At 35.5% G+C, this 18,121-nt stretch overlaps 2 protein-coding genes across 2 annotated transcripts; both read right to left on the bottom strand.

Annotated features, from left to right (window-relative positions):
* Positions 1 to 1,394: 1,394 nt before the first annotated feature.
* LOC123527435 (acetylcholinesterase-like) lies at positions 1,395 to 4,075 on the bottom strand. The gene is made up of 2 exons (XM_045306886.2): positions 2,375 to 4,075; positions 1,395 to 1,769 (listed from the first exon to the last, which is right to left on the bottom strand). Exons 1-2 carry the CDS (start codon positions 3,925 to 3,927, stop codon positions 1,490 to 1,492), a joined length of 1,833 nt encoding a protein of 610 aa, XP_045162821.2. The 5' UTR covers positions 3,928 to 4,075; the 3' UTR covers positions 1,395 to 1,489.
* A 9,489-nt stretch (positions 4,076 to 13,564) lies between these two features.
* On the bottom strand, positions 13,565 to 16,585 carry LOC123527434 (acetylcholinesterase-like). The gene is made up of 2 exons (XM_045306885.2): positions 14,912 to 16,585; positions 13,565 to 14,264 (listed from the first exon to the last, which is right to left on the bottom strand). The coding sequence occupies exons 1-2, from the start codon at positions 16,462 to 16,464 to the stop codon at positions 13,985 to 13,987; spliced, it is 1,833 nt and encodes a 610-aa protein (XP_045162820.2). The 5' UTR covers positions 16,465 to 16,585; the 3' UTR covers positions 13,565 to 13,984.
* Positions 16,586 to 18,121: the final 1,536 nt, after the last annotated feature.

Here is an 18,121-nt window from a genome sequence, read left to right as displayed (position 1 = left end):
TTGCTAAAACCAGTTATCATTCAGGTAAAACTCTAATATCACGTGTAAAAATACCTAGCTCCTGTCTACTTGTTAGTAATTTACTGTGCTTCTCCGATAGGCGTCATTAGCGACAATATCTACAGCATCTACGTAACCACGTGTGGTAAGCGCGCAATCCAATTCCCGCCGGGAATACGCTTAAAATGGGTTGCGCAACGTCCGGTGCTGGTGTTGCGCGTAAAAAAAGACGAAATTGAGGTATGTGAAGTTATGATTTTGCTTAGTAAGGGACAAGAATAATTTTTCTCGAAAAAAGCAAAATGCTATTCGACACAAATATGATAATACATCATATATGTAAAATATCTGGTTTGTAATTTACGATTCGGCTCTATTATCACAAAAACTCGGGTGACACGAAGCGTGAAAAAAGTATGAAATCAACAAAAATGGAAGTTCCTGACCTCATATGCCTAATCTGAGGACATCTGATGCTTTTTATGATAACTCAACAGATATAATGTAACGAATATCAAAAATATTTGCTTCGAATCCTGCTTACGGAGACATAATAGACAAAAAAATAATCGGGAATGGGGTTGCACACCGGGCATGGAGTTGCTCGTATACATCATAATGTATATAATGTATACGCGCAACTCCATTCCCGGGGCGCAACCCCATTCCCGATTATTTTTTGCCAATCTTTCCCCCAAAAGCAACAGTTCATTCAAGTGTATGTAATATTCATGGCTGTTTTACACGCGTTTGATCATTAGAAGCGTCACATTTCCAGAAAGAAGGCATAAGAGTTAGCAAATTTGCATTTTTCATGATTCCATGCTTTTTTGACAGCTCGAGCCAGCAGAGTTTTCGTGATAACAGGGCTGATTCTTAAATTAATAAGTTGGTATTTCACACATATGATCTTTATTCATTTTTGTGTCGAATAGCATTTTGCTTTTTTTCGAAAGCACTTTTAAATGTGTCATTATTTACAAAAACAAAAACCCACCTACCTCGATTTTGTATATATTGATGCGCAACACCAGCACCGGAAGCCGCGCAACCCATTTTTAACGTATTCCCAGTGGGAATTGGATTGCGCGTTTACCACCCGTGGTAACGCTCTGTTGAAATGTAACGAAACTTTTTGTGAAACAGTATATTAATTTCAGCCAATTAAAAGTATGCATGTATTCATTTCTGTCACTCCTGCTGTTTTTATCAGCTGAAGAATTATTATAAATTTACGGCTTTTATAGCTTGTTTAAGTAGGTCAAAAATTGGATTAGACAGCTACGCCAAAAAACGTTGTACGAATAAAATGTTTAACTTAGTATTTGTAACCAATGCAGTCGTCTGGGTGTATTCATTATGTGATACGAGTGATGACAAAAACAACAACAACAAAAAATTAACACCTTCTTTTAATTACATTGTTATTTTTGTGAAATATTTCCGTTTACAGTATTCGCTTTGCTAACAACAGATCAGCACAGTTTAGTCATGGACTAATTTTACTAAAATAGAAGGAAACCATTATCAATATTATAAGCCGTAATTTAGAGGCAAAGAAGTCACTATTTGAGCCAGAAGAGGCACCACACTCCATTAATAACGGAAAAATATTTTCCCAGTATGCAACACTAGAAGATACGAAATGATCCTTCACTGAATCTGATGTTGTATTATATGACAGCTCCAGATACATCTGTTTGTCACTGGTATATGGCGGCCATGTTGGAAAATATTCGTGAGAATCAGAAGTCATCAAGTTTGGGTCCCTGGAAAAAGATACGATCTGCAACTTTAACTCATAAAAAAATCTATAGTAAAGAACTTTTCCAAGTGAGATTGTTATACTTCTTAAGAAGGCATTGAAACTTAGCTACTGACAGGTTATAAATTATGGAAACGCTTGTAACGTGGTACCGGAGGTAAACTGCCTTAATTATCAAGCTTTATATTTAACGAACGCTAAGTATGTATTCCTCAATGGTGTATTGGTGAAGACAGTGCTCAGGAAAAAGTTGCGACCAGGGTCAGAATCCCGACTCGGGATGGTTTGTGTTTTTTTTGACTTGACATTCTTAAAATAGTTTAGAAACAAAAATTCATGTTCTAAAGTTCATAATTTGACCAAGCTTCAATTCTAAAGAAAGTTCATTATTAGCCAAAATCTGTAGATTAATGCCTTAAAAAGAAGAAGTACAGAAATGCATAGCTTCACCAGTAGAATTCACCGAAAGGTCTAATCTGTTTAAAGCCAGTGAAATAAAAGATAAGTGAATACAAATATAGAGCTCTTCTGATAGCAAAAATGCAGTTTTATTGGTCATGAAATTACACTGCATCTAATTAATACTGTATTTTTGACAGGGGCTCTTACCCAGTTTTGGCAAAATTTGTCCAAATCCTCATCATTAGCTTTGATAATTCAATGTCTCTTTCAGAAACTGTAAATGGCTCCGGTACTAAATAATCTTCACTCAACTGCACAATAAGCTCCTTTGCTAAACCCAATACATATGGCATTTCCATAAAATGTGTCGCCCCTTTTAACCAATCTGGCTTTGGAGCAAAGTCAGGTTTTGGTGTGAATACATAGAAATAACTGTTGTTTGAGCCTCCGGTTAATTGCAACTTTGAATGGGCATTAGATACTTGAATAGCAGGAACAAAGAATGTTATATCAGACTCTAACTCAATCATTTTGTCTCCTCTTACCAAATCGTCGTATTTACGGAACCAGTCTGTGTACTGATATATTACAGATTCGATCAGTATGGATGGGATTCTCTTATATTTTCTTCCCAGTGCACGGTTTAGTAATCTGTGAACAGAATTATTAAAAGAACTACTGGATAATCCATTCTGCAGATCCCAGTGCAACCATGCGTACACGCCGTCGTAACTTGCAACTCCGCTTAATAAATCCAGTCCAGAAAAGAAATTCATGGCAGTCTTGCCTTTGTCACTTTGTCCTTGGCTTAAAGTGACGGGGTCCTCTAGGAGAAAGTCTTTGTCAACTGACGGCACAAATTTATATACATATCTGTCAGCTTTTTCTTTTATAAACTCCATATCTTTGCTGCGAAGGCAGTGCATGATATCTGAATGTTCGCTGCGTTTGCAGCCTACATCGCTTATGAAACTTTCAAAATTTTGTGCCGGGTTGTTTTGTATCGCCCAGAAACCAAAACAACTGCCACTTTGGGAAATAATTCTTTGAAATAAACCCTTATTAGCGGGATTTATCGCCTGGTATTGAACAGCTGCACCACCGGCAGAATTTCCAAATAGAGTAACTTTAGAAGCATCCCCGCTAAATTCATGTATATTATCATGAACCCATTGAATAGCTAATTTCATGTCCCAAAGTCCGTAATTGCCAGAAGAGTCTTCGCCAGTGCTTAAAAAGCCAAAAACAGTGAGGCGGTAATTTATAGTAACAACAATAACATCGTTAAATGAACTAAGTATATCCCCAGAGTAAACTTCAGCACCGCCTGCAAAAAATCCACCTCCATGTATATAGATCATCACAGGATATATTTTTGAAACAGGAACACGCAAATTACCCGGAATGTAGATATTTAGATACAAACAGTCTTCGCTTTTCCGGATGTTTCTAAGATACCTGTAACCATATGCTTGGATACAAGGCGGTCTGTGATAGGTAGCGTTGTATGGCGCTTTAAAATCTCCGTAAGGTTCGGGCCGAGAGAATCTTCTTTCGCGAACTGGAGGCTTGGCATAAGGAATTCCCAAAAATCGCGTGACGTAGTTTTCAACGCCGTCAAAGGTTATCGGTTCAAATTGTCCAATTAATATCCCTTTTCCTGTTTTGAACTCTATATCTTCCTTTTCTCCAAGGCATGTGTTTGTAATGATGGAATTAAATAGAAATGTATTTACTACAATTAACTGAAGTAATTTCATAACTGGTTTCAGCGTTTAAACATTAACATACACAAATTGTGAATTTCCAATATAGCATAGCTTAATCCTTACTTATGTTAACATTTCTCCAGAGACATCTCAGATATTCTGGTTTAGATATCAACGTGTAGATAACCTGTAATTCATGCTAGTGTACATATATTCTGGGAGTATGCTACTGGTATTGCAAAAACACTGACAGCAGTGAAAATAAGTGGGTTAAGAATGTAGGTAATAAATCTAACTGGAACTGGAACAGAAATAAAAAAAATGTGTCTCAAATGAAACACATTACTGTTGAGAAAAATGAAAATAAGAATGTGTGCGTTGTTTTACAGCTGTTACAGCGATTTATAGTACTGACAGATACTTATCGAGTTGAAGTTGTGTATACTGTGACCAGTTCGCCGTTTTACAAACATTATAAAAAAAGTCCTGTTTTCCAATTACTATCATTTTTGCAATGTACTTTGTGTGTTCAAAAGCAAAAAAGAATATTGAATATAATAATGTCCAAAAATTGAAAGATATGGCCTGCTTCATCGGTAGATTTTTTTCCAGATTGACCAAAATCTGGGTAGCAGATACGACGGTCTTATTTATGAAATGTCAATTTTTCATCAATAAACAGGGACGCGTATGCATGACTTTAAGTTACAGTTATGGCCCTTAGAATGCATATTCCGAAGTTTTGTAAGTCAGAATCATAGGTCGTAAGTTTTTATAATTTTTATTTCTTGGGGTCGATGTATAAGTGTCTTATCATTATTCATGTCGTATTTTCTCTTTTTCGTACCAGTTTATATCTCACACCAAGAAAGGACTTTGTTTCAGTGTATGATCGAATTATACTAGTATCCTCCGGAAATTTTTAGAACTCTATTAGTCCGAAACGAAAATCACGACATCGGCGCTACCCCACCCACCGTATTACCAATATACCATATTTGTAAAACGTGATAGAATAAAGAAATAAGTATGACATGCATTAAAAGTAATTTACCGGTCACCGTGAGTTACCATACAATGTAAACAGTCATTCAGTGTTATATTTGATCGTTACTTTGTTTAAATTTCGATGTTTTTTCCGAGAAAATACTTGCAAGGATAAAATTGCCGAGGCATTGTTTTCTTGACACCGTGTACCTAACTAGTCTAAAAGCCAACGCACGTGACTTCGGTACCGTATACACGGCAGATACTTTGTGATGTTTCCACATTACTTGACGGAATTTTATTAAATACAATGCGTCAAAGTGATTTACTGGACACAAAGTCTCTGCCAAACATCCTCAGTATTTTAGAGTATTCTGCCGCGGACCAAATGTGTACGTTATGTGAACGCTGAGAACGAATTTCCCGTGTGTATGATACCTAAAGGTCACGTGGGTTGGCCGTGGATATTTCATTTCATAGGCGTTGTACAGTAAGCAAACTGCGTTTTATAAAGTTATATGTTCTCCAATGATGTAAACAAAATTTCATTTTGAAACGTTTTTAAGACCGATTTGATAAGCTGGCCGGGTCCGCCACTCCGGTTTTCATTATCATTCGGGTTTGCAGATCCATTTTTTTTGTACAGTCGGGTTGCAAAGACGATTTTCTGTACTTGTTTCAGCTGGACTGCCAAATGAATCATACAGTTTTTACAAATCAAGTAATTATAAAAGAATTTTTTTTTTTGGTTTTCCGTGATGTCTCATTAAATGCAATGACCATTTGTTTCTTTTTACCCATGTTCAAAATAAAGCAATCCGTCGGCTAATGATCTAAATAGAAGAAGTGGGTCCCCGTCAAAAGCATTTGGATCCAGTCAGAAGTATGGAAGCCGACGGCTTCCATAGAGAAGCATTTGGAAACCAGTCTAAAATGTTTAACACGTTGCAGTCGGCTGCCTGCAAACATTAAAGGGTGTGCCACGCGAGCACTGTTGTGTCACCGATTACCAAAGTGACACTCAGACCATTTGACAAGTTTATTGATAATCTGAGGGTGCGACCAACAATTTCCTGCTTGGCAGGTGATCATGTATTGAGATTTCAGACCGAAATTCATACTTTTTCTCCATTTTTACGGGACCGATTTTTTTCGTTTTTTCACTTTATGAATCGGTCTGAAAAGTCAAAAATCGGTCAAAAACCGACAAACCTGCAAATTTTCGGAGCCCTTATTCCTACTAAGAGCGCAGCGCATCAGTAGCAATGTTATTCACGAATGTCGTAGGCCTGAATCAAAATTGAATGTAATATGAACACGCTTGAAATATATTTTGACGTGACATGTAAAAGAAACGCATTTTCTTTTTATTTCATGTTTTTTCGATTGTTATACCTAAATTGGTTTACAGTATAGATCCGTTCTTTTACAGCCATTGTGAAATGTCCATATAGGTTTGACATTGACAGTGTATTTCAAAAATCATCAGTTAATGCAAAATATCAAATGACGTCTGCTTTTGAATGCGTTCGTGCGCTGGGAAAGGTTTTGATGCCCACAATGTTTACAAATATTATTTTTCTATCGCTTGAATACATATAGACGACAAGAGGAAACTGAGTAGTTCACAATATTGAAAACATGTTAAATTGATATCATCAGGATTTTCCCTGAGGAGAATTTGTTTTCGGATTTATTGCACCTTTAAGCCAATCAATACCATCCGCACTTAATCTAATAGAGAAATAAATCATGACGTATTCTACAGCAGCAGACAAATGTTGACAACGGAAGGGCAGTGCATAATGTTAAAATGTCAGTATACATAAGATGTTGACACATAATAACTATACAATGTATTATATATTTAACATCTATGTCAGCATGTAATGTCCAAAGTACTACAAATTGATAAGAACAATATTATTTATCGACAGAGGCGAGGATTGCAAGACTGAGGCTGATGCCGCTCTTTATGTGGTATACCAGGCCGTGCCTGTACTGTCCCGAAAAAATCATATTGTTTTGCCATAGGGTGTCAATGAATTTGTTACTAACAATATAAGATTTCTAGATTTTGTGAGATGTCGGTGATCTACAAAACCAAGACGGTTTTCAATTTATATGGATTAATGTTGAATTTATACGTCTTTGTTCTAAAGTTTTCCAATTTAACAGTCATATGAAGTTATAGTTCTGCCACCCACAGACCGGATATGGATAAACACTGGACACGGGTATATGTTAATCACAGAACCAGCAAATAGTTCATACATGCTCCTTTATTTAATACATTCTATGATAGGGTGCGATGCAATACGATCTGGTCATTTCAATTTTCTAACAATTACTATTTGATACATGAATTAACATGATGATGATGATGATGATGATGATGATAATAATAATAATAATAACAAGATTAAGCTTACCAAAAGGTTCCTTCTAGCGCATATTAAATATTTTTAAGGGTCATGTTACAGATGTTGATACAATTATGAAACTGTGTTTTGTTAGTTTACGTGCATTCTTATTTCAATTTATAATAACTATCACTCACCTTTTGATAATCGATAGCCCCATGTGGTTCTGGGACGATCTGTGTATGAAAAGAACTGGAACCACTGCCTTACCCTTGCATGATCGTAAGAGGCGACTAATAGGGTCTTAACACTTGGTTTTGCAGTAACTCTGTGATTCCAGCAAATTTTGATTCCATACCTTATGTTTTTATTTCGACGTAAATAAGATGTTGAACCAAAATTTGTAGTCCTGTTTGGCGCCATATAACCTATACTGTGTTGGTGCGCCGTAAAACCCAAATAAATAAATAAATGATAATCGATACTACCAAAATACTATCATCGGGCAAGAAATAGTATTGACCATCGTTCTATAAAATTTTCGGAATATACGGCCGTCTAGGACCTTAAAATAAAGCTAGAAGAACAAGGGCGTATATATACATTGTAAGTAAGAAACCAACACTCTAGTGGTTTTGAAAAAAAAAATGCGTACAAAAAGTTCACAGCTTGAATCTTACAAAACAACTTATAAAAAGGCATTCAATTAAGTTCCAAACATTTTATAGCTCAATAAAAGTGAAAATAAAATGCGTTATACAACTCTGTATACAAACAAGGGAAGCAACTGAAATGACGGTGCGTAGCGACAGACAAGCGAAAAAATCTCGAATTACTTTATAAGTACAGCATAATTTGATGGTAATACTTAACGTCAAAATAATATAATAGTTGATATGAAATAAAATCTGTAAAAGATCCTTTGAAAGCAAAGAATTGCAACCAAGAAGAATAATTTTAGGGTGGGTGTCTATTTTCAGATCATGCATATTCATTTGATTAATCTCTATTCTACATTATGACATGTTAGATTTAGGAGGTTTATGACTCAAACTTTATTATCGTTTCTTGTAGGTCTGTTATTACGTAGTTGTATTTCACTATTAAAGATTGACTTAAAGATGCGTAAACACAAATTGTCAAAGAGGCTATTTTTAATGAATATGCATGAGTCCAAGATGGCGGCGCCCTACTGGAATTCGGATACCGTTGTAAGAGCTGAAATAAGACTTTTCTCGAAACACATCGCAATTAGTCTTAATAGTCATAAATTGGTCGTATATGATATAAAATGGTGTTTCCAATGCAAAATAATCATGAAATTTGATTTTTTTTTTATTTTGAGTAGATGCGCCTATTTCTGCAGCGATTTCTGGGATTAGAAAGCTAATATCTTGTCTCCAGAATGTCAGAAAATGCACATAATGCATCCTTCTTGATCTTATTCATGACGGAATGAATGATATTTCAGAATCCCAGTGAAAAATAATGCAAACAAGTGAAACTTTTACCAAAATTTACAATAAAGCGACCATAGGGCCAAAATTTAACCCAATAATTTGGTAAGGGGTGGCTTCAATTAAATGTCTATATCTCTCTAAAATCTCGAAATTTCACACTTAAACTTGGCAGTATGTTTTGTATTATATCTTTCTTGAAAATAGAAAATTATGAAAATGGTATGAAATTTGATAAGAAACATTTCTTGTATATATTACCTGCTCAGTCAAGTGTGACATGTTCACCATAAGTGTTCCATCTCTTGAGAAGGAACAATAATAATAATAGAAATAATAATAAATGTCACTAAAACATAGAGAAAAATAAGTTAATTTAACAATAGTCAGATACATTAATCTATACACTCATGCTGTTATTAAAATCTGATTAATCTCACACGCAAACACACTCTCGGGATTGCTATTTAGACACTGTTCCTTTAATTTACAGAGATCTGATACAGTGGCAGGGGCCCGTTTCGTATTGTAGCCCGGGTATGTTATTTTTTTGATAAAATAGGTAGCTGTATTTTAAAGGCCTGTACATTAAACTGGTTATTTATGATGATTATAGAACTAAGCATTCCTGCAGACGAGTAATTTTTGTGTAAAATAAATGAATACTTGAATCAATTTTCCTAGATCCGTGTAGACGGTCGGGTCTAAAATCTTACATGAGGTAACAGAAGTCGGACGAAACTGAAACGGTCATCCACCCATCTAGATTCAACTCAGATTTTCGAATGAGACACGTTTCTTTCCACCATTATTTTCGTCTTGTTACATGCTTTAAAAATATATATATGTTTTAGGCCATTCCTTTGCAGATAATACGGGACGGGTCGCCTAAGATGTGCATTTTGGGCCAATTTTGCCACAAAATATCGTGTCCTAAAACCCGAGTTTTATTACTCATTTTAACCATAAAACCAACGGAACTGACAGGCTTAAAATGCCGCATGATGAAGTGCTAATTATATACAGTACAGTCGCTCTACTCTTTCCTGACATTTCTCAAAATTGTCATTGTTATGCTTATTCTCGCACAGGTATCAACGCAATTAGTGAAGTCCCCTGCCGCCATATAGATCTCGGATACGATGTCATTTCCGTGATGACGATGATTTATGCCTGTATACTGATCAGAAAGAACTAACCGGCATTTGTTGTTTTTTTTCCAATACATTATGATTTACTGAAAGTCAATTTTTAAAAAAAAATAGCATACGCTTAGAACAAATAAGTTGTTGATAACTTTCAGCAAAGTCAAACAATTATATTAAATTACTAGTAATCGTTTTACGACTTCAACATTGTTTTTTGAAAAGTCCAAAAATGACACTAATTTTCTAGAAATTACAAAGTAGCGAAAACCATTTTGAGGGAAGAAAAACACAAAAAGTCAAAATGGCGGCGTTGTTGTGCTTGATGTAGAAACAGCATTTCACATTTTTTGTGATTTTTAATCATTTTCTAGAAAAAACGTCAAAATCTGCACCTCTGCATTTTTATAAAACTTATATATTAATGTTATTCAGTCGTTTTCAAAAACTCAACTTTTGTGTATATGTGAGTGCGAGAGATAAATGAATAAAATTATACCTGTGGTTAATTTCAAATTTTTAAAATTTTGAACAGTTATTACAAAATATTGTTCTAAATGTGTGCTTAGTTTGGTAGTCTGAATATATTGCCAAATAGCAAATGGCGAGTTGTCTGTTTCGTTCAGTATAATTTTATTACGTGTTTGTATGTGCGAACAAATGTATTTTGGCTTTCTACTGCGTATTGACTGAATTTTATCCGATAAATTCAGTAAGTTTTTAAAATAAGTACCTGCAATTACTTAAACAATGAAATTTGAGTTTTAATAAGCACTGGTTTTGTCAGAACAAAGAAAACATTGGTAATCGGACAACATCGACTTACAGGCGCGCAGTTAAAATTTGTATTAAATAATATAATAACAATAATGTGCGGTTCTCACCTTGTCTTGTATACAATTTCATCCTGCCTAAATACTGATCGAGTTCGGCAGCGCTGCACCTCTAATTGCAGTACAAAAGTTTTAATAGAGAGCTTTTTGCTTGTTTGCAATAAAGCACGTTAGTCACAGTGACATGATATTATTTAGTCTTGTAATATTCTGTGCCGATCTCAATTAGTCCGGTGAAGAATTTTTTATTCAAACTGAGACCGTCATCTTGCTCTAATTACTGAACGTATTCGGCAACGCAGCACGTTTTATTGCAGTTAACAAGCTAAATGAAAAGTTATCGTTCCATTGCAATTGATTTAAAACACTTAAGTCACTGTGGACCGGTGTTACTAAGGCTTAAAATATTGTGTGCGGTTCTCACTTTGTCATTCTTTGTCCAAATGGAGACCGTCAGCCTGCCGTTACTAAACGAAAACGGCAGTGCGGCACCTCTAACTGCAGTTCACAAGCTAAATAAACAGTTACTATTCATTCCTATTGAGCGAAAAACACTTTAGGCACAGTTGTCCGATATTATTAAGGTTTTTGATATCGTGTGCGGTTCTTACTTTGCCCGGTGTAAAATTTCATTCATTGTCCATTTATTAAAACCGCTATCCTGTCCTAACTACTTAACGAAATCGGCAGTGCAGCACCTCTAATTGCAGTTCACAAGCTAAATACACCGCACTTCAGTCACAATGAGAGGATATCACTAAGGCTTTGATCTTGTTGATCTGTAATGATGTTAATTAATTTTTTCATACTGACACTGATATTTTCTCAGAAAACCATATTCCCTCTAGGCTCAGCTCAACACGTTAGAGGCAGAGATAAGTGATATTGTAAATTTGTCAAGAAAGTGCTATTAAAGAGGATTTTATGGTAGAGATATTTGTTTTGAAAGACTCTAACGACTGATGCCAGTCTATTATACGGTTCCCAAAATATTTTAATGAAAATTGGCCAGAGCCATTATTCGAAACTACTCCCCTGCCACTTTATTGTATGTCGAAGCTTTATGAAATTTTCACAATGACTTGAATTTGAAATTGTAATGTAGTACCAAAACTGTATGTATTATTCAAAGTAATTTGCATAAATACGTGAAGTAGTGAAGTAAGCAACTTTCTAGTAGTGACTGTATGATAGTCGAGGACAATTGATATAGTATTGTTCCGCCGGCACAGCTACCTAGGTCCCGAAACAAAGTTGTTGAGGATTTAGGGTCCGAACACAGAATGATCACAATCCATGCTTATCTACTTACAAAGAGACAAAGGCTGTAACCCAGTCTGCATATTTATTTTCATGTCAGGATTAAGCAATATAATAAAAACAGCAAGTAAAGCAAATGTAGAACAATATCTTCACAAAGTTTGGAAGCTGAGGGAGTCAGGTTATCTAATATAGGTAGTTCTAGGAAAGCTCTCCAAATGACCATTATAAATACAGCGGCGTAGGGTACCTCTCCAGTTTTTCTTCATTTAGACATGTAAAATCAGTAAGTGGAGCTCAGTGGAGCTGTATTTGTCAGTTACACGTTGACAGCGTTCTATCTGTTCAATTGGTGGAGACGACTGATAAAAAAATATGGCCAAATTTCGGGGTATATATAGTCATGAAATGTGTTCCATTGATGTAACCACCTGAGCGCTCCTCTTTATTTGATTAAACTCAGAACAAAGAATCGGTAAAGTTCGTCGCCGTACGCGCTTACGGAAGTTATCGAAGTAACAGAAAGTGGGAAACCAAAACACGTGGAGCTGAAATTGAAAAGTAGGATTGACCAAAATATTGAATTATTATGGGCTTATATGGAAGAATTTGGATGGAGCATCGGAGCAGTTGGGTAATATGAAGGTAGATCTTTCGATTGAGACCGGGTTTCCTAAATGTCATGGGAAAATAAAGGGTAGAGCGATGATAAACATAATCTGATTCCTCGGCATTCTCAGACACAATAAACACTGACAAATGATACATGCAGTTTAAAAATAAATAAGTAGCATTTCAAATTCTGACGAGACGAGCGGCCTAACATTATATCTGTTGTCTTCGCATAGTATGCCGGTGTTACATTAAATACTGACCCCGTTGAAAGTAGACTACAGGAGTCCTTTTTCAATGTTGAGAATTGACCCCGTAAAGATTTCAACATTAAATTTTGATCAAAAGGTCCTTTTTCAACCTTGAGAAATGACCCCGCCAACATTTCACCATTAAATTATGATCAAAAGGTACTTATTCAACGTTGAGAATTGACCCCACCAACATTTCAACATTAAATTTTCCTCAATGGGATCAATTTTTAACGTGGTCAATATTTAATGTTACACCGGCTGTTTTGAAATAGTTTGTCAAATACCCTGATGGAGTATCTTGACGTAGAAGTCGCAATAAGCACAAAGGGACTCGTTTTAGGAAAACAAGAAATATCTTTAAAACATTCGGCGTTGGTGGGGATTTAATGTTTTAAAAATGTTAGATTGCTGTATAGCCCGCGCGTTGTTTACATAAGAAATGCATATCCTCTTGACAAATTATGACGCTTTACAAAAGAGTTCGAATATTCCTGTGCAATTTCATTTTCAAATAAATACTGCATTTCTGACACTTTTCGGTAGATATACCAGCAAACTTGCGACATTTGAAATTCAAAGTCATATCAAACACTTGAATTTATGACTAATTGTTTACTAGTAAGCCGAGCTCACCGCGACCGTCAACTACACTTTACATAAATAGTTACACAAATTTTGAGTTCCAAGATTCCTTTGCTAAAACCAGTTATCATTCAGGTAAAACTCTAATATCACGTGTAAAAATACCTAGCTCCTGTTTACTGTGCTTCTCTCCGATAGGCGTCATTAGCGACACTATCTACAGCATCGATGTAACGCTCTGTTGAAATGTAACGAAACTTTTTGTGAAACAGTATATTAATTTCAGCCAATTAAAAGTATGCATGTATTCATTTCTGTCACTCCCGCTGTTTTTATTAGCTGAAGAATTATTATAAATTTACGACTTTTATAGCTTGTTTAAGTAGGTAAAAAATTGGATTAGACAGCTACGCCAAAAAATGTTGTACGAATAAAATGTTTAACTTAGTATTTGTAACCAATGCAGTCGTCTGGGTGTATTCATTATGTGATACGAGTGATGACAAAAACAACAACAACAAAAAATTAACACCTTCTTTTAATTACATTGTTATTTTTGTGAAATATTTCCGTTTACAGTATTCGCTTTGCTAACTACAGATCAGCACAGTTTAGTCATGAACTAATTTTACTAAAATAGAAGGAAACCATTATCAATATTATAAGCCATAGTTTAGAGGCAAGGAATTCACTATTTGAGCCAGAAGATGCACCACACTCCATTAATAACGGAAAAATATTTTCCCAGTATGCAACACTAGAAGATGCAAAATGATCCTTCACTGAATCTGATGTTGTATTATATGACAGCTCCAGATACATCTGTTTGTCACCGGTATATGGCGGCCATGATGGGAAATATTCGTGGGAATCAGAAGTCATCAAGTTTGGGTCCCTGGAAGAAGATACGATCTGTAACTTTAACTCATAAAAAAATCTATAGTAAAGAACTTTTCCAGGTGAGATTGTTATAATTCTTAAGAAGGCATTGAAACTTAGCTACTGACAGGTTATATGTTATGGAAATACATATAAGAATTACCCGGTAATTGCTTTACTAATTTTTCCGTTCAAAATAGCGCTTGTAACGTGGTACCGGAGGTAAACTGCCGTAATTATCAAGCTTTATATTTAACGAACGCTAAGTATGTATTCCTCAATGGTGTATTGGTGAAGACAGTGCTCAGGAAAAAGTTGCGACCAGGGTCCGAATCCCGACTCGGGATGGGTTTTTTTCTTGACTTGACATTCTTGAAATAGTTTAGAAACAAAAATTCATGTTCTAAAGTTCATAATTTGACCAAGCTTCAAATCTAAAGAAAGTTCATTTTTAGCCAAAATCTGTAGATTAATGCCTTAAAAAGAAGAAGTACAGAAATGCATAGATTCACCAGTAGAATTCACCGAAAGGGCTAATCTGTTTAAAGCCAGTGAAATAAAAGATAAGTGAATACAGATATAGAGCTCTTCTGATAGCAAAAATGCAGGTCATGAAATTACACTGCATCTAATTAATACTGTATTTTTAACAGGGGCTCTTACCCAGTTTTGGCAAAATTTGTCCAAATCCTCATCATTAGCTTTGATAATTCAATGTCTCTTTCAGAAACTGTAAATGGCTCCGGTACTAAATAATCTTCACTCAACTGCACAATTAGCTCCTTTGCTAAGCCCAATACATATGGCATTTCCATAAAATGTGTCGCCCCTTTTAACCAATCTGGCTTTGGAGCAAAGTCAGGTTTTGGTGTGAATACATAGAAATAACTGTTGTTTGAGTCGACGGTTATTTGCGACTTTGAATGGGCATTAGATACTTGAATAGCAGGAACAAAGAATGTTATATCAGACTCTAACTCAATCATTTTCTCTGCTCTTACCAAGTCGTCGTATTTACGGAACCAGTCTGTGTACTGATGCATTACAGATTCGATCAGTATGGATGGGATTCTCTTATATTTTCTTCCCAGTGCACGGTTTAGTAATCTGTGTACAGATTTATTAAAAGAACTACTGGATAATCCATTCTGCAGATCCCAGTGCAACCATGCGAACACGCCGTCGTAACTTGCAACTCCGCTTAATAAATCCAATCCAGAAAAGAAATTCATGGCAGTCTTGCCTTTGTCCCTTTGTCCTTGGCTTAAAGTGACAGGGTCCTCTAGGAGAAAGTCTTTGTCAACTGACGGCACAAATTTATATACATATCTGTCAGCTTTTTCTTTTATTAACTCCATATCTTTGCTGCGAAGGCAGTGCATGATATCTGAATGTTCGCTGCGTTTGCAGCCTACATCGCTTATGAAACTTTCAAAATTTTGTGCCGGGTTGTTTTGTATCGCCCAGTAGGCGAAACAACTGCCACTTTGGGAAATAATTCTTTGAAATAAACCCTTATTAGCGGGATTTATTGCCTGGTATTGAACAGCTGCTCCACCAGCAGAATTTCCAAATAGAGTGACTTTAGTAGCATCCCCGCTAAACTCATGTATATTATCATGAACCCATTGAATAGCTAATTTCATGTCCCAAAGACCGTAATTGCCAGAAGAGTCTTCGCCAGTGCTTAAAAAGCCAAAGACAGTGAGGCGGTAATTTATAGTTACAACAATAACATCGTTGAATGAACTAAGTATATTCCCAGAGTAAACTTCGGCACCTCCCGCAAAAAATCCACCTCCATGTATATAGAGCATCACAGGATATCTTTTTGAAACAGGAACACGCAAATTACCCGGAATGTAGATATTTAGATACAAACAGTCTTCGCTTTTCCGGATGTTTCTAAGATACCTGTAACCATATGCTTGGATACAAGGCGGTCTGTGATAGGTAGCGTTGTATGGCACTTTAAAGTCTCCGTAAGGTTCGGGCCGAGAGAATCTTCTTTCACGAACTGGTGGCTTGGCATAAGGAATCCCCAAAAATCGCGTGACGTAATTTTCAACGCCGTCAAACACTACTGGTTCAAATTGTCCAATTAATATCCCTTTTCCTGTTTTGAACTCTATATCTTCCTTTTCTCCAAGACAAGTGTTTGTGATGATTGAAATAAACAGAAATGTATTTACTACAATTAACTGAAGTAATTTCATAGCTGGTTTCAGTGTTTAAACTTTAACATTACACAAATATTTACTATGTGAATTTCCAATATAGCATATATAATCCTTTCTCATCGAGGCATCTTAGAAGTTCTGGTTTAGATATCAACGTGCAGATAACCTGTATTTAGTGCTAGTGTACATATATTATGGGAGTAGGCTATTGGTATTGCAAAAACACTGACAGCAGTGAAAATATGTGGGTTAAATGAAACATTGAATGATACATAACTGAACGATACATTTAACTAAATAATAAGAATGTAGGTAATAAAGCTAACTGGAACTGGAACAGAAATAAAATTTCTCAAATGAAAAACATTACTGTTCAGAAAAATGAAAATAAGAATGTTAGTGTTGTTTTACAGCTGTTACAGTGATTTGGCAACTTCACAGCTAATGATTTATAGTACTGGCAGATATTTATCGAGTTGAAGTTGTGTATACCAGTTCGCGTTTTTACAAACATTATGAAGAATAGTCCCGTTTTCCAATTACTATCATTTTTGAAATGTATTTTGTGTGTTTAAAAGCAAAAAATATGGAATATAATAATGCCACAGAATGGAAGATATGACATGATTCATCAGTAGAATTTTTTCCAGATTGACCAAAAACTGGGTCGTAAGTAACAGATACGACCTTCTGCTTTATGAAATGTGAATTTTGTATCAATAAACTGGGACGCGTGTGCATGATTTTAAATTACAGTTATGGCCCTTAGAATGCAGATTTCGAAGATTGCTAATTTAGTGCGTACATTGTCAACACACGAAATGCATGATGATTAGCTTCTGCATAAAGTTGTCCTATAAATCTTATATAGCTAGTAAATCAGCATTACTGTTTAAAACTTCAGATTTTATATTCACAATTGCATTTGAACGTGCTCGTACAATGATAAGTCACAGCGACACTGATATTTGTACAAAGTACATTTCATTTACCGGTACGTTCAAACAAACTGGCCGTGTCCTCAACGCAAAGTAATTATAGCATCATTATATTCAGATTTGATTTTACAAGTGTAATACGTAGTGTAAACAAGTTTCAGAGCCACTGCCACTTAAGTTGGCGTCTTAAAAAATACAGGTAACCCTTGCTTTTAAAAAGATAATTTCAAGTATTACATTTTCTCTAACTGAATTTATTTATTTTGTAGAAAAAGTAGCACATGCCGATCCTAAGAAAATATAGCCCGCCCGCTTAGGTCAATAGTGAGAGTGCAGATCTATTGATCATGGACTTTGAGTCTGATGTTCCTGACTATTTTACAGTGTGTCTGAACTCTTTTGTCTTCCATCTATGACACAATGATTAAAATGGAGAAGTTGATAGTCACTTGCTGAAAACAAGTTAGTACTGGTGCTGAATCAAGAAGTTCTGGTTAAAACGGCACTAAATACAAAACAAGTAAAATAAATATAAGAAAATATAAAGCAATATGTATTATACAAATGCTGTATAAATATAAAAGCGTGATAACTGAATTGTATCTCGTAACTGGACATAACTACTTTCCTGTTACATTCAAAACTGCTCAAAACTGTTAATGCAACACAGTGCTATCTCCTTGGCGACATGACTATCTCCTTCACGACAGAGCTGTCTCTCACAATAAAAAGTGAATATTTTTACTCCCAAACCA

Source organism: Mercenaria mercenaria, chromosome 14, assembly GCF_021730395.1.
Source record: "Mercenaria mercenaria strain notata chromosome 14, MADL_Memer_1, whole genome shotgun sequence".
Classification (NCBI taxonomy): Eukaryota; Metazoa; Mollusca; class Bivalvia; order Venerida; family Veneridae; genus Mercenaria; species Mercenaria mercenaria.
This window is presented reverse-complemented; position numbering and strand designations above follow the sequence as displayed.